The following is a 25951-nucleotide window of genomic DNA, read 5'->3' as shown; positions in this document are numbered from 1 at the left end:
GTCCCCTCCCTGTTGGTTGGTTGGTCTGAAAAGACCCAACACTGGAGCCTACCCCGGCTTTTTGGTGGGGCCAATGGCAGACTGTGTGAGGGCTCATGCCAAGGAGTACCTCCCAGAAGTTCTGCTGCCAGTGTCCTTGTCCTCATGGAGAGACAGAGCCACCCCCCGCCTCTGCAGGAGACCCCCCAATACTAGCAGGTAGGTCTGGTTCAGTCTCCTGTGGGGCCACTGCTCCTTCCCCTGGGTCCCTAAGCACACACTACTTTGTGTGTGCCCTCCAAGAGTGGAGTCTCTGTTTCCCCCAGTCCTGTCGAAGTCTTGCAGTCAAATCCCCCTAGCCTTTAAAGTCTGATTCTCTAGGAATTCCTTCTCCCGTTGCCAGACCCCCAGGTTCGGAAGCCTGACGTGGGGCTCAGAACCTTCATTCCAGTGGGTGGACTTGTGTGGTATAAGTGTTCTCCAGTTTGTGGGTCACCCACCCAGCAGTTATTGGATTTGATTTTAATATGAATGCGCCCCTCATACCATCTCAGTATGGCTTTTCCTTTGTCTTTGGATGTGGGGTATCTCTTTTGGTGTGTTCCAGTGTCTTCCTGTCGATGATTGTTCAGCTGTTAGTTGTGTTTCCAGTATTCTCACAAGAGGGAGTGAGAGCACGTCCTTCTATTCTGCCATCTTGAACCAATCTGTCCAGTAAATATATTTCTTGAGCACTTATTCTGTGTCAGATCTTGCCCTTACAGAGCCTAGATTAAAGGAAAGACAGACACAAAAATAATTCCTTAGTTAATTAATTGCAATTGTAAATTTTAGGAAGGAGTAGAGTTTTGTTTGTTTGTTTTTTGAGAACACATATTACAAGACCTGGCCTGTCCTGAGAGTCAAATACCACTTCTTAATCTGGCATCTGGTAAGGATGAATGGGCGTTAGCTGGTTGAGGAAGGAATAAGGTGGGCAGAGATGAAGGAGTGCAGAGAGAGCATTGCAGACAGGGAACAGTATGCTTGATGGTTTTGAGGCAGGGAGGAACAAGGCTTGCTCTAAGAACTATAAGATGAATGTGACACTGACATCCTTCCAGTTTCTAGAAATATACAGTCATTATTTTAATAGTGTTAATGTTGCACATGTTAATTTTTTTAAAAATTTCAATAGGTAAAATTTAATACTTATTCATGATTTTTTAAATACATGTATGTTTTGATGAGGATTATTAAAACACGCACAAACACACACAAACACACACACCTAGCATCACACTTAATGGTAAAACTGATGCTTTCCTGCTGACAGGCATGGTCACAAATGGTCATGAACAAGAGAAGACTGTCTTCTATTCAACATTGTCCTTGAGATCTTAATCAGGTTTTTTTTAAATTTATTTATTTTTGGCTGCGTTGGGTCTTTGTTGCTGCGCGCAGGCTTTCGATAGTTGCGGCGAGCAGGGGCTACTCTTCGTTGCGGTGCGCAGGCTTCTCATTGCGGCGGCTTCTCTTGTTGCGGAGCATGAGCTGTAGGCGCGTGGGCTTCAGTAGTTGTGGCTCACGGGCTCTAGAGCGCAGGCTCAGTAGTTGTGGCACACGGGCTTAGTTGCTCCGCAAAATGTAGGGTCTTCCCAGACCAGGGCTCGAACCTATGTCCCCTGCACTGGCAGGCGGATTCTTAACGACTGCGCCACCAGGGAAGTCCCTCTTTGGGAGAGGTACTGAATAGGAGGGGCAAGGGTCTTGTAGGGTGCTGAGAATAATTTCTATTTGATTCTGTTGTGAGTATATGAATGTATACGTTTCTATAAGTTCTTCAAGCTCCATTCTTCTGATCTGTGGACTTTATTTATATGCACGTTATACCTGCTAGTGTTGGAGAGTCTCCTGCAGAGGCAGGGGTGGCTGTGTCTCACTGTGAGGACAAGGATGCTGGCCTCAGAAGTTCTGGGAAGTATTTATTCCTTGGCATGAGCCCTCCCAGACTCTGCCATTAGCCCCACCAAAGAACCCAGGTAGCACACCTGGTAATTTTTAACTACAGTTTTTTAAGCTTTGTTATATCCTTTAATTTATATTTATATATAAATTAGTGATTTTTTTTTTTTTACTTTTGTTATCTAAAGGAACTAAATGAGATTAGAACTTAAAACTGAGGTTCTTAAAAGAACATACTTTGCCATGGCATCTGTGGTTTAGTCTTTCGGAAGTTGTCTTCTGATAACTAAATATCTATGTTATATGACTAAAACACTGACATTTAGGTAATAGATTCAAAAATTTGTGTGTGTGATGGGTCTTATTTGTAATATTTATTTTATACTGTTCATTGTTATTTCCAGGTTCTATACACGCTTTTTTTTTCCCCAAAAAACATTTTTCTTATAAATTGCTTTCTATTGTTACACAGTAGAGTCAGGTCAGTAATAGATACTTGGGAATGGTATGCAACAGTGTTAGGTCAGAAACTCATTTCTCTTTCAATTTTCCTTTGTAAGTTATAGTTCCTGGTTCTTTTTCTTCTTTAATTGTTGTTTCTGGTTTAGTGAAAGAAAAAAAGGAATTGTCTGAAAGAAAAGGTATCTTAACATTGGTTTTTTTTTTTTTTTTTAGTTATATAGCATAAGCAACACAGGAGAATTCACTTAGCTAAATTCAAATGCATGAACTTACCCCCCTCAAATTTGAACCATATCTAAGATATATCCTAAGTTTTGTGTTTTTACAAGATTCTGTGCCACATACTTCTTATCTAGTACATAAATTTAGGTAATGAAACCGTTGAAGAGTATTAAATTGAAATTACTGTGTTATTTTGGCAGGTTATTCTCGTTCAAGTTAATCCAGGTGAGACTTTTACAATAAGAGCGGAGGATGGAACACTTCAGTGCATTCAAGGTAAGGAAGTTCTTTGTAAGCCTTCTAATCAAAGAAGTTTTCCTTTATTTATTATTTTATAGAAGTAGAGTTTATCTCTGAGTCTGCATGTGATTTTCTAGAAGTTAAATTTATCTTGGATTTTTTGGGTTTTTTTGTTTTTGCTTTTATTAGGGGCTCCTTAATGCTGATGTGGGCCTGTGATATATAAGTGACAAAGTTAAATATCTTGAGTAGTCTATTGACTTTTAAGTGAATTAAATAAACTTGGGAAAGCTTGCATTGTTTTCATGTATTATGGAACTTGGTAGTCCTGAAAAATGCAGAGATTTTTAAGAGAGCTTAAAATTCCAGATGAGAACAGCAAGTACTTTTTCAAATTAGGTAAAAGTTTCAAATACATATTGTGATGCTATCCAAATGATTTTTTTAGGGGTAAAAATATGGATTAAATATCTGTTATTTATTACTGAGTAACAAATTACTTAAATTTAGTAGCTTAAAACAGTTCTTGTCTGCAGTTTCTGTGGGTCAGGAATTTAGGCACAGCTTAGCTGTGTCCTAATGGCTCTGGGCCTCTCGAAATGCTAAAATCCAGGTGTGGGCTAGATAGAGCTGCAGTCACTGTGAGGCATGTCAGAGTGTCAGTCTGTTTCCAGGCTCGCCTGAGTGGTTGTTGGCAGGATTTAGGTTTTTTTTGTGGGCTAGTGGCAGGCGGCTTCCCTCTGTTCCTTGCTAAGTGGCCTCTCCATGGGGATGCTTACATTAGGGCAGCTTCATCGGAGCAGGGACTAAAGGGCAAGAGGGAGTGGTATGTCCAGCCCACTCCAGAAAGGGGATTACACAGAGTATGAATACCAGCAGCCAACTTTTAGAAAGCGGCCCACCACCGTCCACCCTCGGCCCTGAGTAATTCATGTCTCTCCCGTATGCAAGATACGCCCTCCTAAGATCTCCAAAACTCTTATTCCAGTACAGCATCAGCTCAGAGTCCAGAGTCTTGTTACCTAAATAAGCTCCAGGAGTAGGTGAGGCTCCTTGGGTGTAGTTCTTTAAGTACCGCTCCTAGGGCATTTCAGTTAATTTCTAGTTTGTGTAATACCGGTGCCTCTTCTCTATAGTTCACTAAGGAAAGAAAGACGCTTAGGTACTCTGATCCCTATGGGGTTCTGTGTAGGAAGATCAATCCAGATATGGAGTTAGTGTACAAATACTGCTGTGTTGGAGGCACTGTGTGACAGCTCTTTTTGGCAGTGATTGGGATTATAGGACAGATGGTAAATTGGCCTGTAATTGAGTTCAATACTAGGTTATTGATTAGACTGGAATCTGACCAGAGGTCTTACTTTAATACTTGGGCTTGCTCACCAATATATAAAGAAAATGAAGGGAAATGCCCTTTAGTTTTAGTTTTCCATAATGAGCTGCATGGAAAAAGTTGATCTTCGTATTGTTTTGCATAATAGCAGAGTGTGCTGCTGTGTCGTTTCATTACTTGTTTTTGTAACTATAAGAACAAAAATTTAGGAAAACAATTAAAACTCATTAGGCTAGAATCCTAGTGAGTTTTAATTGCAGTTAATCTGAAATGGTTTAACCATTTTATTAATGGTTTTTTTCTGATCGCATTCATTGTGTCCCTGAAATTGATCTTGGTGTTCTAAACCATTTAAAAACCAAACCTAGTCTTCAGTGATAGATCACACAAAGGAACTTCAGGAAAAAGAAGAGAGAAAAATATTTTAAAATAGTATGGGTTACAGAATCTTCTACCTACTTGTAGAACTGTAACAGATATTATCAACAAATAAAACCCCAAGATTCACTCTGTATCTTAAAAAAAAAAAAATCACACTAGTAAAACTAGATGAAAAGTTATTTTACCTACATAGAATGAAGCTGGTGTTTCCAGTTCAGTAAGAAAATAGGTGAGCTTCTGGTCATGGTAACATTGGAAGCTTATGCTTTGGCTAGAAGACTGTGTCCCTCTACAGCTGAGTATGTGTAATAGAGTCTATAAAAGCAAATTGCTGAATGGATCAACATATATAAAATCCACTTTTTCATGCCACCTGCTTTTACTTTTGGTGTCTGAAGAGTGTGTGTGTGTGTGTTCATCTAGTTAGCCTCTTCCTCACTTTTTGTGGGTCCAATTCGTAACTGGCATACTCTGCAGGGAATTTAGCAAGTATATTGTTCTGTCCACAATGGAAGCTTTGTATTTATTCATGATGGTACTTGGAGATAAGTGACACTAACACCCCTTTCAGTGATTTAAAAAAATGCCATTCACTAAAGAGGAATTGTAGAGCCATTTATCTTTGGCTTACTGAGCCTTCCTATTCTTTGTTCTCTTCTGAACACCCAGGTACTGTGGTTATCTTTATTTGGACATGTTGGTACCTGGCCCAACTAATTGAAATGACACAGGACAGGATGAGGGTGACCTGGAACCCCAAGTGGTTTGCTAGGGCTTGGGAGGCCCTGGGACAACAGGATCAACTGCAGGAACTGGAAGGAACCCCAGTCCAGACCCATTGTTGGCCACTCATGCATAACTGGCAGCCACTCAGCCCAGGTGCTCTCATCCCCCCCTTCATCTGAGTTCCAGTGTGAGTTAATGAATGCTTCACTCCAGGTAGGCAGAGCATATCAACATAGAATGTGGGAATAGGCAATATGTTTATAAATTCCAACACAAGTTGTTATTATCCTTTCACTGTGATTAACATCCCTATCATTGCTAATATTATTCAACTCTTAGCCTTATGCATTCTCTCATTGAATGGGTATGACAGATACACATGAGGAAGCTGAGACCTGTAGAGGCTAATTCACACATCTAAAGTCATATAGTGCAGCTACATATAAAAGAATGAAATTAGCACACTCCCTAACACCATACACAAAAATAAACTCAGAATGGATTAAGGACCTAAATGTAAGGCCAGACACTATAAACTCTTAGAGGAAAACATAGGCCGAACACTCTATGACGTAAATCACAGCAAGATCCTTTTTAACCCACCTCCTAGAGAAATGGAAATAAAAACAAAAATAAACAAATGGGACCTAATGAAACTTAAAAGCTTTTGCACAGCAAAGGAAACTATAAACAAGACCAAAAGACAACCCTCAGAATGGGAGAAAATATTTGCAAATTAAGCAACTGACAAAGGATTAATCTCCAAAATTTACAAGCAGCTCATGCAGCTCAATATCAAAAAAACAAAAAACCCAATCCAAAAATGGGCAGAAGACCTAAATAGACATTTCTCCAAAGAAGATATACAGACTGCCCACAAACACATGAAAGGATGCTCAACATCACTAATCACTAGAGAAATGCAAATCAAAACTACAATGAGGTATCACCTCACACTGGTCAGAATGGCCATCACCAAAAAATCTACAAACAATAAGTGCTGGAGAGGGTGTGGAGAAAAGGGAACCAACCCTCTTGCACTGTTGGTGGGAATGTAAATTGATACAGCCACTATGTAGAACAGTATGGAGGTTCCTTAAAAAACTAGAAGTAGAATTACCATATGACCCAGCAATCCCACTGTTGGGCATATACCTGGAGAAAAGCATAATTCAAAAGAGTCATGTACCACAATGTTCATTGCAGCTCTATTTACAATAGCCAGGACATGGAAGCAACCTAAGTGTCCATTGACAGATGAATGGGTAAAGAAGATGTGGCACATACATACAATGGAATATTACTCAGCCATAAAAAGAAATGAAATTGAGTCATTTGTAGTGAGGTGGATGGACCTAGAGTCTGTCATGCAGAGTGAAGTAAGTCAGAAAGAAAAAAACAAATACCGTATGCTAACATATATATGGAATCTAAAAAAATAAATGGTTATGAAGAACCTGGGAGCAGGACAGGAATAAAGACGCAGACGTACAGAATGGACTCCAGGACATGGGGAGGGGGAAGGGTAAGCTGGGACAAAGTGAGAGAGTGGCATGGACATATATACAACTACCAAATGTAAAATAGATAGCTAGTGGGAAGCAGCCGCATAGCACAGGGAGATCAGCTCCATGCTCTGTGACCACCTAGAGGGGTGAGATTGGAAGGGTGGGAGGGAGATGCAAGAGGGAGGAGATATGGGGATATATGTAAATGTATAGCTGATTCACTTTGTTATAAAGCTGAAACTAACACACCATTGTAAAGCAATTATACGCCAATAAAGATGTTAAAAAAAATAGTAAAGTCATCTAGTGAGAAACAGCAGAGCTCTTTATTGCCTTGCTCCGTGGCTTTACGTCAGGGAATCATGAACTCAAATCGACTCCATTTTCTTGGGCACGTGACAAGAGCTAGATGGGTTCCTATTCCTGGAGTAACAGGATTCTGGGAAGGCTGCTAGGTGAGTACTCAGGTGACCAGAATGAGATAGAGATGGTTTGCAGAGCAAAAGTGGATGGTGGAGACTGGGTCTTTGGAATAAGACAGGTACCCTGTTAACAGAAGTGGGAGCAGGATAGTTCGATACAGGGAGTATTGATTTAGAAGTCCTTAAATTATCTCTGTCCAGAGTCAGGATTGGGCCCAGAGTTGGGCTGAGCTTCTAGGTGGGGCTTCCAGCTTCAGTTGCTGGAAGAGGAGGGGTACAATGGTAGAGGACTGGTTAGGAAAGGATCTGAAATTGAGTCATATTGTAATGGAAACTTCTAAAAGAAGCATTTGTATTTAAAGTTAAGAGAATGAAGCTCTAGTTGTGCTTTTTCAACACCAGCCGGCAGATGGGGAGGTGTTTTTTCGGCGGGGAAGGGGAGTGCGCCTTCCGGGAAAGTTTGAAGTCATTCCCATTGCTTACACCGTGGTTGAAACTGTCAGCTTGATAGCTTTGCTATTGCAGCACTAGCCAGCACGGTAAGAATTGCTGGGGGCTGGGGGGTGGGGTTAGGGGGAGGGAGTGGAGCTGGTTGCAGGCCTTCCTGGAAACTTTGAAATTACACCCTATGAGGTCAACCTCCTCTGCTTGTAGTCGAATTTGTCAGCCTTATAATTTTCTCTATAGGACATTTATGACATCACTAGAAAGACCCCAGAAGCTCATTGTGGTGCCATGAAAAGGCAGTCTGGAAATTCAGAGCACATCAGTGTAAAGCATATGGTTACTCTGGGGAAAAAACAAGAGTTTATTTTCATGGGAATGTCCTTGGTGATAAAGGAAGAAAAACACAGGAAACATACAATATGCTGTGAAAGCAGATTCATTTCTAATGGAATATTTCTCAATATTTCCATGAAACATGAATCATAGGTCTTGAAGGGGCCACAGAAGTTCATAGTTTATTCTTACTTGGAGGCAGCACTATACCTATGGCATCCTAGACAAAAGATTTTTCTTTCCTAGGCCAGGTGAAAGTGTATAAGGAGCTAATTGTAAGGGAAAAAAGAATCTTAGCAATCAATATGAATTTTTTCCTTTGGTGAAATTCAGGAATTAATAGAGGGCAGCTGCAGGTCTCTCCCATTATTTTCATATCCTTGTCTGGGCTGAGGTGCTGGCAGTGCAGCCTTCCTTCCTGTCCATGCATGCCATCTTTTTATCTGGGCCATTTCTTTGCTCCCTGTAAAACGCTTCAGCCAAAACAAATACCGCACTTCCTTTAAGCTCTAGGCTCTCTCCTTCGGCAGGGGTCCCCCCCTTCCCCCCAGACCATTTCAGTCCATTCTGACCTTTCTCTGCGTTCCTGGAGGAGCAGGTAGAGGTAGCACTGCATGTAACTATCTGGTTATATGTGTAAACCTTTCCTTAGCCCTTGAGTTAGACTGTGAGTCCAGTTGTGACAGGAAACAGTGTATCCTCCACCCTACCTACCTCCAGCCACACAGCCTGACAATAATTACTGACTACTAGGCCCTTGACTAGCTCTGGCATTACATCCGATGTGATGATTTTTCTTTTAACTTTTACTATTGTGCCGGGAACTTGAAGATATTTAGTTAAGTGCTTTTAGGGGCCTTTAAAATCTCTATAGAATAACTTTCAAATTTCAAATCACATTATAATTAAAGGTTATCAGTTTCCTTTAAAAAAAATGTGGAAGTCTAAAGAACTTTCATATTAACCAGTAGTAATGCTGCAGTTTTTGTCTTTCAAGACTTATATTTCACATCATGAGCCTGAAGAAAACAGGTGAATGTCCTGGTGATAACAGCAAACAACAGGTTGAAGTGAAATGCTTGGGAATCACCATTATTCTAATAAAGAATAATATTTAAAGATATCTGATTATTAATGTTTCTTGTCCAGAATAATCTAGACATCTTTAAAAAGATTATTTACTCGGCTCATTTGTGGTAAGTGAGTAGAGACCTTGAAATGACAGCAGAATGTATGGCAGGAGGGAAACTTGAGGAGAGCCTTACTCTGAGATGGCTGTAGTTTGGGTCTGTCAGAGTGTGAGACTTTCTCCCTCTCCTGCTTATTCTCCTTAAGCCTTCTTCAGCTCCGTGTCTAAGTCCCCCTGCCCCACTGAGTGTGGGAACCGTATCATTGATGAACAGCATGCTCTGCTCACAGGCCCCTGTGAATGACACCATTGAGAGCCGTTCCACATTTTTGAATCTCCTCGTTTGTCTCCCACCCCACTCCCTGCCATATTCAGACTCCAGACTGTCACTGGGACCTTAAAGTTACTTTTTTTTCTCACTTGGTACTTTAAGTGCATTTATTAGACTTGGTTGGCACATTAAAACACCAACCTGTCATTCTTTCTAAGAATTTTATGACAGATCCTATGGACTCTCTTTGTCTCTTGCTTTGTTGATTGAGAAATGACTTGAGTGATGTCATAGGTAGGGCTTGCAAGCTGAGGTAGACTGTCATTTCACAAGCAAAGCTTCTATATGGTCTATGCCTTTAAAGAAAACTCTGCATATAAGTGAGAAATTCCTATTTTACTGGCTTACAACCAAGGAAGAGGACCTGTTGCAAATGAAGTCTGTCTCCTAAGAGTGATTGAACCCTTGCCCTAGCTGAAATTTGCAAACAAGTCTTTTATCCAAACTATTTGGGTGAATTTTTTTTTTTTTTTTTTTTTTTTTGCGGTACACGGGCCTCTCACTGCTGTGGCCTCTCCCGCTGTGGAGCACAGGCTCTGGACGCGCAGGCTCAGCGGCCATGGCTCTCAGGCCCAGCCGCTCCGCGGCATGTGGGATCTTCCTGGACCGGGGCACAAACCCGTGTCCCCTGCAACGGCAGGCGGACTCTCAACCACTGCACCACCAGAGAAGCCCTATTTGGGTGATTTGAAAGTGAACTTACTGTCCTATGACTGCCTTTAAATAGTTTAGAATCTTTGCAAACTTTCATTACATTGAATATGTAATTAATTGTTATTTGACTGTATGTAATTACTTATGGAAAGTCTGTACTATAAGGCAAAAGATTTTTTCCTGTTACAATTTTCTTATTTTGAGATCTTCTTTTTCTACACAAGAAACTGCTTTGAAACCCCCTTTTGCATTTGGGGGTTTGTGAGGGATCGCTAATCTGAAATGTTACTGTGAACAGTTAAGGCCTCACTTGAGAAAATCTTTTAGAATTGAAAATACCGAGTTTTTGTCCAGGCTAGCCCCAGTGTCCTGCCCATCTTTCTGACTGATCCAGAGCTGTATTTGGTAAGACTTAATACATAAGTTTCCAGTGAGGCTCTAGGCTGAGAGAATCTGAGTTTCTAGGAAGATCTGAATTATTCCACCAATGTGCCAGCTCATTTTATAACTTAAATATTAGATTTGGGACAAATCAGTCTCTTACCTGTGTGTGTGTAATATTGATGAAATGTTGATGAAAAATCACTTTTAGCATTTTGGAGAATACCTGATCTCTGAAGTGTTTGAGAGCCTTATTCTGGGCATGATGATTTGCCTTTTTTCTCATCCATGGACATGCATAGCTGTTTGTGCAAATAGGAGTTCTGTATGCTGACCTGATAGGCCCCCTTTCAGACAATAGCTTGCTGCCGAGTAACTGGAAGTTTCCCACCAGAGTAGTCTCCATAAGGGTCGGTGAGTACTGATGGGCCCAGAGCAGAAAGTCCAGTTTATGAAGGGGGTGGGAGGAAAGTCTGTGATGATAAGTGTGGCTGTCATCATGCTGGGACTGAGTAATGTCATGAGACTGGGTTACATCAGTATCAAACCATGCTGCATCTCAAGGGAAAATTCCCAGTGTGTCTGCTGCTTTCTACCCTTCCCATTTATCTCGATTGTTTTTAGCTATTGTTACATATCCATAATTAGGACAAAAACTTTACACAAAATTATATTGTCAGACTTTCTTTGGCCTTTTTCTTCAAGTAAAGCTTGAGTGATTTAATTGTTAGACGTTATAAAGGTTATGTTCTAAGAGTAAAGGCTCTGTAGTGAGAATCCCTGGTTGTTTGCTAGATAATGGTTAGACTCTTAGCCTCAGTTTCTTTCCTCTCTTAAAATGGGGTTAGTGGGAATACCTATCCAGTAAGGTTGTGAGACATTCCATTGTAAGTACCAGCATCATCATCATCATCATCTAGTAATGTACACAGCTTTGCTGATTATTTTTGTTCGAAACAGATGCCATAACCAATCGTGGGCAATGACTTGGTTATCAAAGTTCGAGCCTCCATTTCTTTGCCTACTTAACAGTAGGCTTGCTCTCATGGGTTGATGGTGATGGCAACATTTCAGACATTTCAGATGAAGGTTTATGGGGTTGTATGTATTGTTCAGATAAAGGATTGTGGATAAAACAGTGGTTCCACTGTTTCATGCATTTAAAGTAAGTGTTGTTGTAGTTGAAGCTTCAGTTGTTCCTTTTATTTTGGATGATAAGCTGTTAACTCACACTATGCTTGAGAGGCCGTATTCAGACAGGCCTATAAAGTGGTTCCTGTGGGTATGCCTTCCGTCCTTTAGGCCTTGTCGTTCACATTTCAGTTAAACTCCATACTTCTTTAATCTTTATTTAATGTGTCGTGCTCTTAGGCAGTACTGAAGAGGCAGTAAGGCATATTGGTAAGATTATTATGGGTTTTTGAGTAAGATTGGCTGACTTAGAAGTCCCCTGCATATTAGATGTGTATCGTAAAAGCAGTTACTTCTCTCCATCTACACCTAATCTGTAAAATTGGAATAATAATATCGGTCTTAAAGAATTGCTATGGGGATTAAATGACATATTGGGTAGAAAACACTTAGAACAGTTTCTAAGGCAATGTAAGGGTCCAATAAATAGGAACCATTATTAGGCTCCCAGTCTCCATTATGGCTAGACGTTGAACCACCGTTTATTTTTGTTACTTGTCAGTTTAAAGCATTTCAGGGAAGACTCTGTGAACTTGAGGTATTGGTTAGGAGTTTTCAGATGTCTTCACATTTTAGTCGTACTGCTTCATAATATGTTTAAAAATTATGCAGTGGGAGTTTAGCTTCTGTGCCCTTTTTGTCTTTCAGCCTTGTTCAGCAGTGGTTAAAATGTCATTTCTGAGGGTACCACTGCTTGGAGTTCCTTAAATGTCACAGATCTTTGCATGACAGATAATTCTGAAGAGCTAACTGTCACATTACCTCGATTGTCCACCACATTTTATTTCACAGCTTATAATCTTTTAGTTCTTGCTTTATTCTTTCTGTATTTTTTACCTTTGTGTTTTACACTTACAATTTGAAATGGAAAATTTCATGTTGGAGGTGTCTGTAAAGGGTTCTTCAAGGGTAGGGGTCAAATCTTAGTGATCTTTGTATCCCAGTGCCTATCCAGCACCTCCTAGATGCTCAGAAAAGAGGAAAGTCATTTCCTGATTTACTGCTAAAAAATCATGTCAAAATCATGGAAAAGTCTCATAGTTAATTCACAGAGGTAATTTTTTGTTTTTGTACTTAAGTAATTAAGTTTGGTTATTTTTACTCTCCGTTCCTCGAATTAAGATAATGAATGCAGGTATGAGTTTGTTTCCAAAAACACACAGTAATTCTGAAGAAGTCCAAAATATTGGTTAGCTCCCTTACTTGTAAAAAGCGTGAAGGAGTGATCATTATATCCATTCTTTTGATAATCTTTTTCTTTTGTGAGGAGTAAGCTGGGAACACCTTGGAAAATATTTTTAAGGCTATTTAATAGTGAAAGATAGACCAGCTTTATCTTTTATATTATTAGCAAGTAATTTAGATTGTTCATTAGTATTTTATTGTTTTCGTGTAGTTAAAAATTATAGCATTTATCTGTAGCAGGAAACTCCATGTCAGACCCAGGAATAAACAGAGTACACGTTAAATTGTAAACGAGTCTGGTTACTGAAGTAAATGGAGTTGGCAGGCAGGAGGCGAAGAGAGCCTGGGTGAGGGCATTGGTGGTGGGTGTGGAAGCAGGAACAGAAATTTGAGATGTTTAGGAGATAGTCATGACTTGCTGACCAGTGGGACACACACTGAAGAGAGGGAGTGGGCTATGCACTAGATGTTGTATGTTTCCCTAAGATAGGTGGAATCCGGTCCTTTAGAAAAATGTTTGTCCTACAGTGTAAACAATAGTTTACAAACTAAACATTTTGTATTCACTCTGTCCTAATTGGACAAGCATTAGGATTGACAAAAAAGGATAAAAAGATGCAAACTTTTTTCTTTCTTTAAGTAAGTGAGTTTTTTCTGCTCATCAACTTGGGTATTGCTTCTTGGAGGAGAGTTTTCAGTGACTTGGAAGGTATTTTGCACACTATTTTTTGAAGATATGAAGACAGTTGGGTAAAAGGGGAGTGTGTTTTAATACTTCCTTCTGGACTCATCTAAATATGGAGAAAACTGGCCTCAAAACTGCCCACAGGGACTTCCCTGGTGGCGCAGTGGTTAAGAATCCACCTGCCAATGCAGGGGACATGGGTTCGAGTCCTGGTCCGGCAAGATCCCACCTGCGGCAGAGCAACTAAGCCTGTGCACCACAACTACTGAGCCTGCGCTCTAGAGCTCATGAACCACAACTCCTGAAGCCTGGTCGCTTAGAGCAGGTGCTCCGCAACAAAGAGAAGCCACTGCAATGAGAAGCCCGTGCACCGCAACAAAGAATAGCGCCCACTCGCCGCAACTAGAGAAGGCCCGCGCTCAGCAACAAAGACGCAACGCAGCCAAAAATAAATAAGTAAATAAATTTATTCAAAACAAAACAAAAAAACTGCCCACATCAGCGACTTTCCTTTATGCTCCTAGTTCGGGGTTCTTTGCATATACCCACATTTCTTGTGTGGCTGCATATAACTCCCCAACCCTCTTTAGCAATTGGAGGGAAAAGTTGAGGTGTTGAAAACTCTTCAGGTCTTTTTGTGTCTGAGTTAAAATGGAAGTGTTCCATAATTCAAATATAACATCTTTATGGACACTTTGTATATGGCAGTGCAGCAGAGCCAGAATTAACAGGCTTTGTGGGATCTTTCTGGCTATAGGAGTTTCAACATTTTCACTTAATTTAAAAAGCTTCCAGTTATTAGCAAATTAAAATTTCTGTTCTAAACTGATAAGAAGAGGAGGCAAAACATCAGGGGAAGAAAAGTCTTTGGGAACAGAAGTGGAAACTTAAAAAGATAAATATAAGCATTATTCTTAGTGTGTTTTTGAGTGAAAGTGTTATTCTATTAGAGGATCGACTAGATGAATTTTATGTTTTGTTCTGCAGTTCTCAGTAAAGTGGATATACACACTCACACATTATCTCATATAGATGTCAAATTAAACTCTGCCTGTTCGTGGCTTGAAGCGCCAAGTCTTTAACTGTTGTCTGAGGTTGGATTATTTTGGTTATCTGGGATTGGATCTTTTAACATCGGTCAGTGTGTCTTATGCTAGATCCAGCAGTGTCAATTTTCTGTGCCTGCTGTACCAGGATACAAGCATTGCAGACAACACGTGTACTTTGGCACAGCTGGAACTTGTCTCCTCCAATTGAGGAAGAACAGTCTTTGCAGGCAGTATAATCAAACCTTTATACTTAAATTGCCTGAGTGTAAGCATTGAAATAGTCACAAAATGTTAAAGTACAGCAAAAGTGTGGCTTGTTATACCATAAATTAGAAACCAAGATCTGAGATTAATTAGTTATTTATTCTCAGTGATCCAGACATTTCTTATTCTGTGGGTCAAGCATTCACATTTTGAGTGACATAGTTCTTGCATCATATGCTTAAGGTAAAGAACATCTCTAACACCTCAGGATTTTAAGGCTGGTTGTATTAACATTAGTGGTTTGTAACTTTTGCACATCAGAATTACCTGGGGAACTTTAAAAAAAAAAATGCACAAGTTGACCTCCAGGCTAATTGTAGGGAATTGTCAGATTGTCTAAGCCAAGGGGAACTGTCAGATTGTTTTGGGGGCAAGACCTTGGCATTAGTTTTGAAAAGCTTCATAGGTAATTTAATACGCAGTGGAGACTGAGAATTTCTGGTTAACCTAACCCTCAGGATAGTTTAAGAAATTCTCATGGTGTGTTTTCCCAAGTACATCACACTGCACATGCTGTGTACCTGTCTGTTCATCCAGGTTAGTCTTCTTTAAGAATGTTTACAAAGTGCTTAAAGATCGTTTATCTTGTAATCATATACTTATTAATAAGTAAGCTGTATGTGGTGGTTGTTTTTATTGAACCTATTAACTGAAATGGCTCTTTTTGTTATAAACATCTGTAAGTAGTAAATAAGGGTCATCAAACAGAAATTTGAGTTTATTCCTTTCAGCAGAGAATAGATCTATTTTACCTTCAGTTAGATGTAAACACAACAGCTCACCTATTATAAACTGTTAAAATTCAAAGTTGATTAAAATAAGTAAAGATTGTACAGGGTGGATGAAGCAGAAAAAGTGAGATGAGAAAATAACTATCTTACATCTTGCTGCTTGCAGAAGCTGCTTTTAGCACTCTTTCCACTTGACTCTGTGGACGAATTGGGCTGAAACTATTGCTTCCCTCTTTGTTCCCTTCATAGATCTTGCCTCATACTTTAAATGATATAGGTGCCCAGGAAACAGGTTGGTATTTGGCTCAAGTTGTCCCCCCAGCATACCTGAATCCAGGGTATTACATCCTGTTTCAGATGCTGACAGTTACCAGTAACTTTAGCATGGATTAGAATCACCTGGAGGGCTTGTTTAAAACACAGATTGCTGGTACCACCCCCAGGGTTTCTGATTTAGGTCTGGGGTAGGTGAGATGGGTCCTGAGAATTTGTATTTATAAGGAGTTCCCAGGTGTTACTGATGTTCGTGGTTCTGGGTCCAGGCTTTGAGAACAGCTGAGGTAGGAGGCTTTCTGGAAGAGGGGCACTTGTAAGAGGGGACTTTTAGAGAAGTGCCCTTAAACAAAAGAGAAAACTCTCAGGATTAAGTTTGGTCACAAAGTGGACAAAAGGGAGAAAGTCCATGTAAATGAAGAAAAATAAAAAAGAATGATTGGCTTAAATTCTTCAGTTTTAAGCTGAAAGATAGAAGTTTTTCTTGGTCTGAAATTTTTTCCCCTTCCTCCACTGTAGGTTTAATGAACTGAGGTTTGAATCAGGGACTCTTTTCAAAGGATCTGTTCGTATAATCTTTCCATTTATACCTCTTAATTCAATTGCCATTTTATCAGGAATTCTTTTTCTTCTCTATGCCTCAGTTCTGACACAGTGAGAATAAATAACGATTGCCAAAGCTATTCCAGGAATATTTTAGAGTTTAATGAATAGTATTGTGTAGTATACGGGGATCACTGAGTTAGGAAACTTATGCAAATATGAAAAATATTCTAAACAGATACACAATATCTGATACTGTATTCAAGTAATAAGCTAGTACATCCCTCCCCCTAGACAGCTGGGTGGTAGTAAAAGAAAAAACCAAAAGGGGAAGATAAAAAGTCAGGGAAACGATATGGAAGTTGGCTTCACTCTATGAAGTATTCTAAAAAAACAGTATGATTTTTAAAGTATAAAACTAGGGGGAAAGGAAGTGACTCATCATTCAAAATAGATAGGACTACAACAGTAAAGATCTGGAATGGGAGGAACGTGAGGAGAAGCAATCCATGAGAAGCAGTTCGGGTTAGTGAACGACTCCATAGTAACATGAAAAACAGGATTATACATATTCCCTTTTTTTTCCCCTGTGGACAGGGCACCATTGTAGAAATTAGAACGTTGTGTTGTGTTTTAAAAATCTGTTTCAGGGGTCAAATTGAATTCCAGACCAATTGTTAGTAATTAAAGTTACAGCTCTTGAGGAGTTTTCTCATGGTCTCTAGATGAGTTCTGCCACTGTTCTGTGAGTTGAGTTCATTGATCATTTTTCTACTCATTGCACCTGTCATGCTGGTATCAGCAATTAACATTCCTCAGAGGTGAATAGAATGCCAGCCTCCATCTCAGATGGAACTCGAGAACAACAGGTGCATTCTACCTATTTCTTGGCTATACCCAGGGTAGTGAGAAGGCACGTAATTAACCATAGAACAGACTTTGGAGAAAATGAGATTCTTTAGAAATTGAGCCAGAGTGCTGAAAAGTAGCTCTGGGTAATGTATTTAGGGGACATAGGAAATGGCTCAACAGGAAGGGTGAAATAGCCTTGCTAATCTGGCCTCTTTAAACTTATTTCAAGCCTATTCCCCTTCCTTGATACAAATCTTTTTTACCGTACACCTTCCATAGACCCAGTATTTTGTGCAGCTTAAAAAAAAAAATGTTTTAAGTTCACATCAAAGGTCATTGGACTTGAACTCATTCAGTAAAAATCAGTTGATTATATTGTTAATTTTTCTCTTCCCCTTTAGATGAAGAAACTGATAAAACCTTCTGCCCCTGATTAAAGGCAGAGAGAATGCCCAGATGAAGTTTAACAACTTTTCCATTCAATATGGTTTCTTTGATCAAGACTTCACTTTCCTCACCTCAGAATAAGGATTGGACCAGATCGTTTCTAAAATTCTTCTTACCTCCCAATTTCTCCTTCCTCTGCCACTTTTATTCCCCTAGAGTTTTCTGCCATTTAGATCTTCCTAATTTCATGAGAAGACTATAACTTTACCTAAATAGATTCAAGTGTGGGTAGATCTCAAGAGCTTAATTATCTAGAATTTTCTTTTTGAAAGTGAGATGTTAAAATATCATTTAGGACTCTTACTTTAGGTACTACATTAATTTCTCTAAAATCTTATTAGCATAAATTAATCTTGACTAGTAACCAAAAAAAGGAAAGAAAATTACCCAGGGTATATTTTTTTCCTTGTTTTAGTAATTGCCACGTTAAAAAATGTGCTCACCTGTTGTATGCCAGGTACTTTCCATCACTTGTCAACCCTGGCTGCACAGTTGAATCACCTAAGATTTAAAACAAAATGCTTGAGTTCCTACCTCCAGAGGTTTGGATATAGTTAGTATCCAGTTTTATTTTTTTTATTTTTGTTTGTTTTGTTTTTGGCCGTGCTGCGCGGCTTGCCAATCTTAGTTCCCTGACCAGGGATTGAACCCAGACCCTGGCAGTGAAATCGCTAAGACCTAACCACTAGCCCACCAGGGAAATCCCCCCAGTATATTTTTAAAAATAGAGTTGTCATAAGTATTTAGTTAACCTTGTTTTCAGCAAAGCAATTGGTGGATTTTATTTTTATGTCATCTGATATTTAGGGCATTAAATTATTTGTGAATGGAAAAAACCCTAAAAACATAAAAAGTGATACTTTCTCCTCCTAGGTGTTCTGCCTCAGCTGAAGGGTCTGTATGTGCCTTTGCTCCCACCTTGTGCCCACTGCTTATCCGTGAACTGGCTAAGATCACCTTGCTGCCTGTCTCTTATCTCTGAAACGGCACACATGGTTGTCCTTTATGCATTGGTTTCATAGGTTACTTTCTATCATTTTATTGAATCTATGATGTGATTGATTTTGAGATGCACCAGCATTTTACATATCTCTACATGAGAAAATACTGTCAATTAAACTGACTTGCCATTAACTGTAAGATGCTTTCCTTTTCTCGAGATGTTAAAATGAGAAAAAAAATTACTTGGAATCAATGAAATACATTTATTTAGTTTTCAGTTTCTCTTTCAGATTTAATTAGGTCTTTAAAAATCACAAATTGATACGACTTTGTCCTAATTTTGTGTTTGCATAATCATTTTGTGTGTGCATGTATGTAAAAATTGAAATAGCTTACTATTCTGTGCACTTCTCAGTTGTAGAACTATGACTCATTTGTTTAAACATCATATCCTCTAAGTACACCCTGGAGGATTTTCATACACAAGTCATAATCTTGTGATGCTCTTTGTTAGTTTTAGCTTCTCACCAAATGTCTCTGTTTCACTGGCCAAAAGGGTTATTTTTTCTGATGTGTGTATATGTATGCATACATATGCATACACATGCAATGTATATGAATGTATGTGTTTGCCAGTGTTATCACTTGTGTCTTCTCTGTTTTGTCTAACCTTTTGGTAAAAGCTACACTTTGGGTTTTAAAAAATTTCAAGGCTCTTCTGTTCTTCATCTCTGTGCTGGTTGTTGTAGCATTACCTTATTAAAAACAGTATAGCCAAGTTCAGCAATCTTATCATGTACTTCTAATATTTATATGAAAAATACTTCATTTTCTCTACCTATTCCCCCCCCCCTTTTCCTTTTCTTTTCTTTTCCTCCCTCCCTCCTTTCAGGTGCCCTCCTTTCCTCCCCTCCCTCCCTTCCCCTCCTCTCCACCCCCCTCCCCTCCCTTCCCTCCCTCCCTCCCTCCCTTCCTTCCTTCCTTCCTTCCTTCCTTCCTTCCCTACAGTGTTACCCAAGACATATTATTACTTTTGGATCTAGACCATCTACCTCTAAAAACTTCCCTGGTATAATAACGAATTTAAATTTATTCCAGATGTATAAGCAGCATATATGATTTGATAGTTTTTATTTTTGAGATGATTTTAAAGCTTTATTGTAGTCTATCAGGGCACTAGGGTATTTTCTTTGGTCAAAATGCTATATGGATTTATTTGAAGCCTGTGGTAGCCAGTTAAATTTGGAATATTTGTTTGGTTTTCAATAAATTAATAGGTAGCCAAATCTAATATTTTCTTTTTCTCCCGTAACGAGGTGCTGGTGATACTCAGTCCCTGTCTGAAGACCAGGCTTTATGAAGTGGCCCCTTAGATTAGATGTGCTGTTGGTGTTCATTTTCACAAATGGTAGAAATAAAAAAAGAGTACCTTTTACATCACTAAATCTCTAAGTACTTACAATATTTGATTTTGTTTTGTCCTCTAGTTCCTTTTCATTAGAACGTCAGTTTTGCAGCCACGTGTGGTCTCCTGGCTTTGTGTGTTCTTCCTTTTCTGGTTTGCTCCTAAGGCCTCTCCTGCTGTAGACTCCTTTCAGAAGCTACATGTCTCTTTTGCACTTGGGGTTGTGTATGCACGCGTGTGCTTGCGGTAGTTAACGCCTTCTTTCTAAATAGTAGCTCAGTCACCTTCCAGAACTGTTAGGGTCAGACTGCCTTTGCTGTGGCTGCAGTGTTTGTGTGTTACTTTGTCTGCTCTCCATCCTGTGCCTCTTCTCTCACAACACCCTTCTCCATGTCGTGAACTACTCGCTCTGTCTTCACCTCCTTTCTTTCCTGTTTCTTTTACTAATACTCTCCATGGGACGGGATATTTTCTTTAGCAAACCTGGTATTTTTGGAGAGAAAGATTCACCCTTTGGGCTGTCCACCTACGACCTTTCTCCGAGAGTGGAGGGGAAAGCCCTGAACTTAGGAGATTTCTGAGAAAAATCACTTTTTTTGTTTTTCGTTTTACAGTATTTCTGGTCTAAATTTGCAGCAAGTTAAGAAGCTCCTAGGTATCCTGGGCGCATAGGAGCCCTGCTGTTTTAGCATGTAACCTTAACCATGTTGGTTTACACGAGCAGGATTGGTTTTGGACCTTACTGAACCAGCTGCGTGAAGTATGGCATTGTCACTCATGCAGCGTATCTCTGTGTAGGGTGAGTTGTTCGCTTCTTGTAGGGAATCCGTCCTGCGAGATACCATGATAACATTTGGCAGGCCTTATTTGTTTACTGCTTTTAGTGTGTGTGTTTAGAAGAAGAAAAGGCCCATAGTGATCACTTTTGTGTGTCAGCCCTTTAGGTCAGGTTTTCCATCCTGACTCAACGTGTGTGTCAGGGCTGCGGAGACTGGTGGGTTGGGTGTGCAGAATTCCCTCTTTTGGACCCAGGAGCCAGAAAGCCACGACGAAGTTTGATTTGGCTTGTGGCAGCCTTTTCCAAATATGAATTTGGATGCAGTACAGTACGTCCTCTAAGAAAAGGAGGAAAAACCAATAACTCTGTAACTGGAAATATTTGGGGCACATTTCAAAATGGGGAAACTCTAACCTGTAGTATTTGGAGTCTCCCCTAAGCTTGTGTCGCTGTGGCACACAGAGGCTGGTCTTTTTGTCCAGGCTGAGCGCTCCCTTCACTGGGGGAAACCATAGAGCAGCCTCTGTCCTGCGGGTGCTGCATGCTGCCTGCTCCAGACGGTCTTGAATGTGACCTGGCAGCCAGCACTGTTTCCTGCTGACGTGGCCTCCCACGGCTGAGCCCAACAGAGCGCCTCAGTGTGCTGAGGAAGGAGCGGCCCAGGGCATGAATCACCAGCGGGATAAGGAACAAATTAAGAGGGGAAAGCGCCTAGCTGTTCAGGTTTCCTTCTAGATATACTTGAAAGACACCTTTTTTATAGGAAGGGAGGAGGAGGAAGAAAAACAGGAGGGAAGAATGCTGCAAGAATCAAACAGTGATTTGTTTGGCCATAGGAAGCGTTTCTTATCAGCAGGAGTTAACTTCTGGGGTGAGACCCAGTCTGCAGCAGACATCTGAGAGGAGGCTTTAGAAGGCCAGACGAGGCTGCATCCTGCAGCCTGCTCGCGCCACACTCCTGCAGAGGTGGGTGGGAGTACGAGCTCCCAGTCATATCCTGCAGACAGACATTCCAGAAAACAAAACAAAGCTGTAGTTTGTGTCTTGGTGGAAAAGGCTCTCGCAGCTTGGTAGGAACTGAAGAATGGGACTCTTTGGAGAAACCGTTTTAGGAGCAAAACCTGTTGAATGGTTTTCCCATCAGTGGTGTCAGCATCCCATTGGATGCTCAGTATTGGCTTGTGTTTCAAGCACTGCTTGGTACTTTAAAATCGCTTATTTGAAAAGGTCCAAGTATAGCTCCTTGTTACCTTCTAATGGGGCCAGAAAAGTCAAGCTGTCATGGAATTTTAGAGTGAGATGGGACTTCAGTTCTGATCTAGGCCTTCAGTGGGTTTGTCTGTTTTGGAAGGTTGTTGTAGAACCTTTTATTCAGTTAATCTTACATGGACGTCCCCTATACAAAGCAAATGGAGCTGATTGAGGGTGGAGAGGCTTGAGGCACACCTGCTCCTCTTTCTTCTGATAAAGGGTCTTAAAACTTTTCTCCTGACCACCCTGCCCTCCTGGCACGCGCGTATGTTGAAAAACCACTGATGTAATGCACGTTTCCATTTTATAGGTGAGGAAATTTTGCCTCAGGTGGGTCAGTTTGTTAGGTAATATTGTACTGACTGTCAGAGTACCTTAGAGTAAAAGTTCTTTGATCTGTCACTTGCTTTTGAGCCTTCATAATCTCTTAGTTAGCTATTGTAGCCTTCCACACCTCCCTACCTCTAGCACAGCTTTAGGGCAGGTGGTGTAGTAGTGCGCTGTGTGTCTGCAGGCTGGAGAGCTAGAAGTCACTGAGTATGACCCAGATGGTATGACTACGATCCAGATGGTGGCACTAGTCTAGGTGTGAGACGAATTGGGGGTGGCAGTAAGACTGAAGATGAAGGGAATTATTTGAAAGGAAGAGCCATCAGCACTTTTTAAGCATGGTTAAGTTTTAAAGTATGGTTTAAATTACAGAAATTGGATGTGGAAAATTAACCAAGAGAACTTAAGTCAAAATGATTCTCAAATACCCAGCCAAGGCAATAGGAAGAATGTGGGGCCTGTCTGCCATAGATATTAGGAAAACATACTTTTCAGTTCTCTGGGCCGTTTAAACTTCTTTAAGATCCAGCAAGCCCTTCTCGTCCAGGACTAATTCTCTGGAGGTGGCCGACAGTTTGAGCCCTGATTTTCTTTACTGTTTCAGCATCCCTACGTGATTGCTGGGTGGCCTTTTCTTTTTTTTGGGGGTGGCTTTTGACATATGGTGTAACCCTTAATTCCTGGTGTATCATTTATTTATATAATTCACTTGAATTTGTTTGATGGGTTGTTTACTCTAGGTTATGGGACAAAGCTGAGGTGGATTCAGGCCTCGTATGGGTCTCATTCCTGGGTCAGCCCTGGCTTTCCTACATAGCGCCCAAGTCCAGTAGGTGGGTGGACTTGGACTTAAACGTTTTGTAAATTATTTACATTGGCCATATAATCCAGTGTTTCCTCTTTCCTGCAAGCTACTTTCTTCCGTTGCTCCCCAAATTACTACCCTCAGCCCATCAGGGTGAACAGAAGCCTCTGCCCGTAGCAAATGAACTCTCAGTAAAACAAGCAGGATAGGAATGGAATGGAGAGGATGGGATAGTAAAAGTATAATAGATCTACTTACATTTTCAGTAAAGTTTTCTGACTTCCTTTAAAGAGGCTTTGATTTTCATAGGGCATGCATGGGTGGAACTAGGAAGTTATTCAAATCGTTTGTGGTGTTCTGCTGTTGCTGCTGTAGGCTGGGTTTACACTTCATGAAGACCAGAAGGGGAGAAACAGTTTCATCTGTCAATCTTGTTTCAGTGGCAGAGATACTGTATGTGTAATTATATGCATTCCCCTCCTCAGTTCATGCTGGAAAAAAAAATACCGAGACGTTTTTCCACAGTTCTTGAGAGATCTATTCTTCAAGTGCAACTGTGAGTAGGAAGCCAGGGCAGTGGGAGTGATTGTTCTTTTGTGTGATGTTAATGAGATAATTTCTGCATTACAAATTTTCAGCACACTCTTTGTTTAAATGAAAGTTCAGAGTCTTTGCAAAGCCACTTTACCAAGTCTCTTTGCTTCATTAAAAAAAAAAAGCCTTTATTAATTTCGTATGTTTTGCTGTCATCAGTTGCACAAACTAATACACTTGTTTTGAACGAACGAATTCAGGCCATCATTTGTTTGGTGCCTTGTCTTTTCTCCTTCTCTCTCCCAAACATAATTTGACCGAGGCAAGTTAAGCTGCCGCTGTTCCCCCCCACCAACTACCCACTCAGAGTGGTAAGTGCCAAGTGTCAGTTCATCCTGGTATTGGACGAGAAGTCGAGAGGAAGTGTCCAGGGTTGACTGCAGAATCATTGCCAGGGGCTGGGCGGCTGACAGCGGGCGGGCCTTCACTGGGGCTGCCAGCAAGGGACGGGCACAGGAATATCCGTTGCACTGCCAGAGGGAACAGGGTAGGCCTGAGGGTGTCACAGTGCCAGCCAGGACCTTGAGCGGTTCTTTGTATTGGTTGTTGATGGAACCTGGAAAGCCTTATTGTGGAGGGATCTACAGTGAAAGGTGGCCATTATGATTTTTGAAGTATTTTTCAGTGATCATTCTCTGAAGCAACGGGAGTTTCTTTGGTTAAAAGCAGCTAATTAATCTGTTTGATCTCGATGTGGAAATGAACCGTATCAAATTCCAGGTCACATTGCTTTCCTTTGTAGAATGTTTGCTTAACCTTTTGAAGTATATTTCATCAGATTATGGACTGTAGGAAGTTTATTTGTCCTCAGTTTTCTAATCTATATGGTGGCATGGCTATTATTCTAATAATGCTCTTAAATCTAAACCTAATTTTGTCTACAAATAAGAAAAGTCACATTTACAAATGGATTATAAAAAGTTGTAGGTACAGTTTGTAGCTTAATCATACAAGCAGTCCCATATACGGCACTATTCTTGAAAAATACTTTGCCATCTGGTCTCGTTTATCTCAGATGAAAAAAACTGCTTTTTCTTTCTTTTTTTTTCCTTTGCTCATTTTAATTCTCATTAAGCCACCAGCTAATATTATTATCCTTAAAACATGAAGAAACAAAAGTTCAGAATGGCTAAATAACTTATCCACAGTAGTGTAGTAGCAGAACCAGATTTTGATCTCAAGATTCCAAAGCTCCTGGTATTAAAAACACAAAAAACTTTTTATTCTGAAATAATTGTAAATTCACAGGACGTTGGAAAAAATGTACAGGGAGATCCAATGTATCTTTGACCCAGTTCTGCCTAGTGTAGTAACATCTTGTGTAACTATAATACAATATCAAAACCAGGAATTAACATTGGTACAGTCCACAGAGTTTATTCAGATTTCACCAGCTGTACATGTTTTTGTGTGTGTGGGGTAGATTTGTGTAGTCACTACCACAATCAAGAACTGCTTTTTCCAAAAGGCATCCCTCTGTTATCCCATTACAGCCACTCCCCTGTTCTCCCACTGTCTCTAAGCCTTAACAGCCACTAAACTGTTCTACATCTCTGTGGTTTTGTTACTTAAAGAATATCATATAAATGGACTGATATAATATTTAATTTTTTGAGACTGGCTTTTTTTTCCCCCCCCTCTGAGCATAATTTGAGATCCATCCAACTTGTATGTGCTAACAGTTCCTTTTTATTGCTGAGTAGTATTCCATGATATGGACAAATCACAGTTTAACAGTTCACCTATTGAAAGACATTTGGTTCTAGTTTTTGGCAGTTACACATAAAAGCTCTGTGAACATATGTGTACGAATTTTTGTGTGAACATGACTTTTCATTTCCCTGTGATAAATGCTTAAGAGTACAGTGCTGCGTTGTATTATAATTGCATATTTAGTTTTGTAAGAAACTGCCAAACTTCTCCAGAGTGGCTGTACCATTTTACATTCCTTCTAGCAACGTGTGAGTGATCCAGATTCTCCTCATCTTTGCCAGCAATTGGTCTTATCACTAAGCTCCTCTTCTTTCCTATTAACGTCCCATTGCTTCAGCACCATTTGTTGAAAAGACTTACCTTTTTCCATTGCATTGCTTTTGCACCTCTGTTAAAAATTATTTGGGTATACTCGTGTGTG

The 25951-nt window shown here is 40.2% G+C and overlaps 1 protein-coding gene across 6 annotated transcripts in view; it reads left to right on the top strand.

Moving 5' to 3' along the window:
• The window catches only part of FNDC3B (fibronectin type III domain containing 3B), a 358288-nt gene that overhangs the window by 101987 nt on the left and 230350 nt on the right, over nucleotides 1-25951 (top strand). For all 6 annotated transcript variants that reach the window (XM_060011135.1, XM_060011133.1, XM_060011137.2 and 3 more), the window contains exon 3: nucleotides 2808-2883. In XM_060011135.1, coding sequence (XP_059867118.1) covers nucleotides 2808-2883 — 76 coding nt within the window. The remainder of the gene's footprint in view (nucleotides 1-2807; nucleotides 2884-25951) is intronic.

Source organism: Delphinus delphis, chromosome 4 (genome assembly GCF_949987515.2).
Source record: "Delphinus delphis chromosome 4, mDelDel1.2, whole genome shotgun sequence".
Taxonomy (NCBI): Eukaryota; Metazoa; Chordata; class Mammalia; order Artiodactyla; family Delphinidae; genus Delphinus; species Delphinus delphis.
Note: the sequence above shows the minus strand (reverse complement) of the source record. Positions and strands in the feature narration are given on the sequence as shown.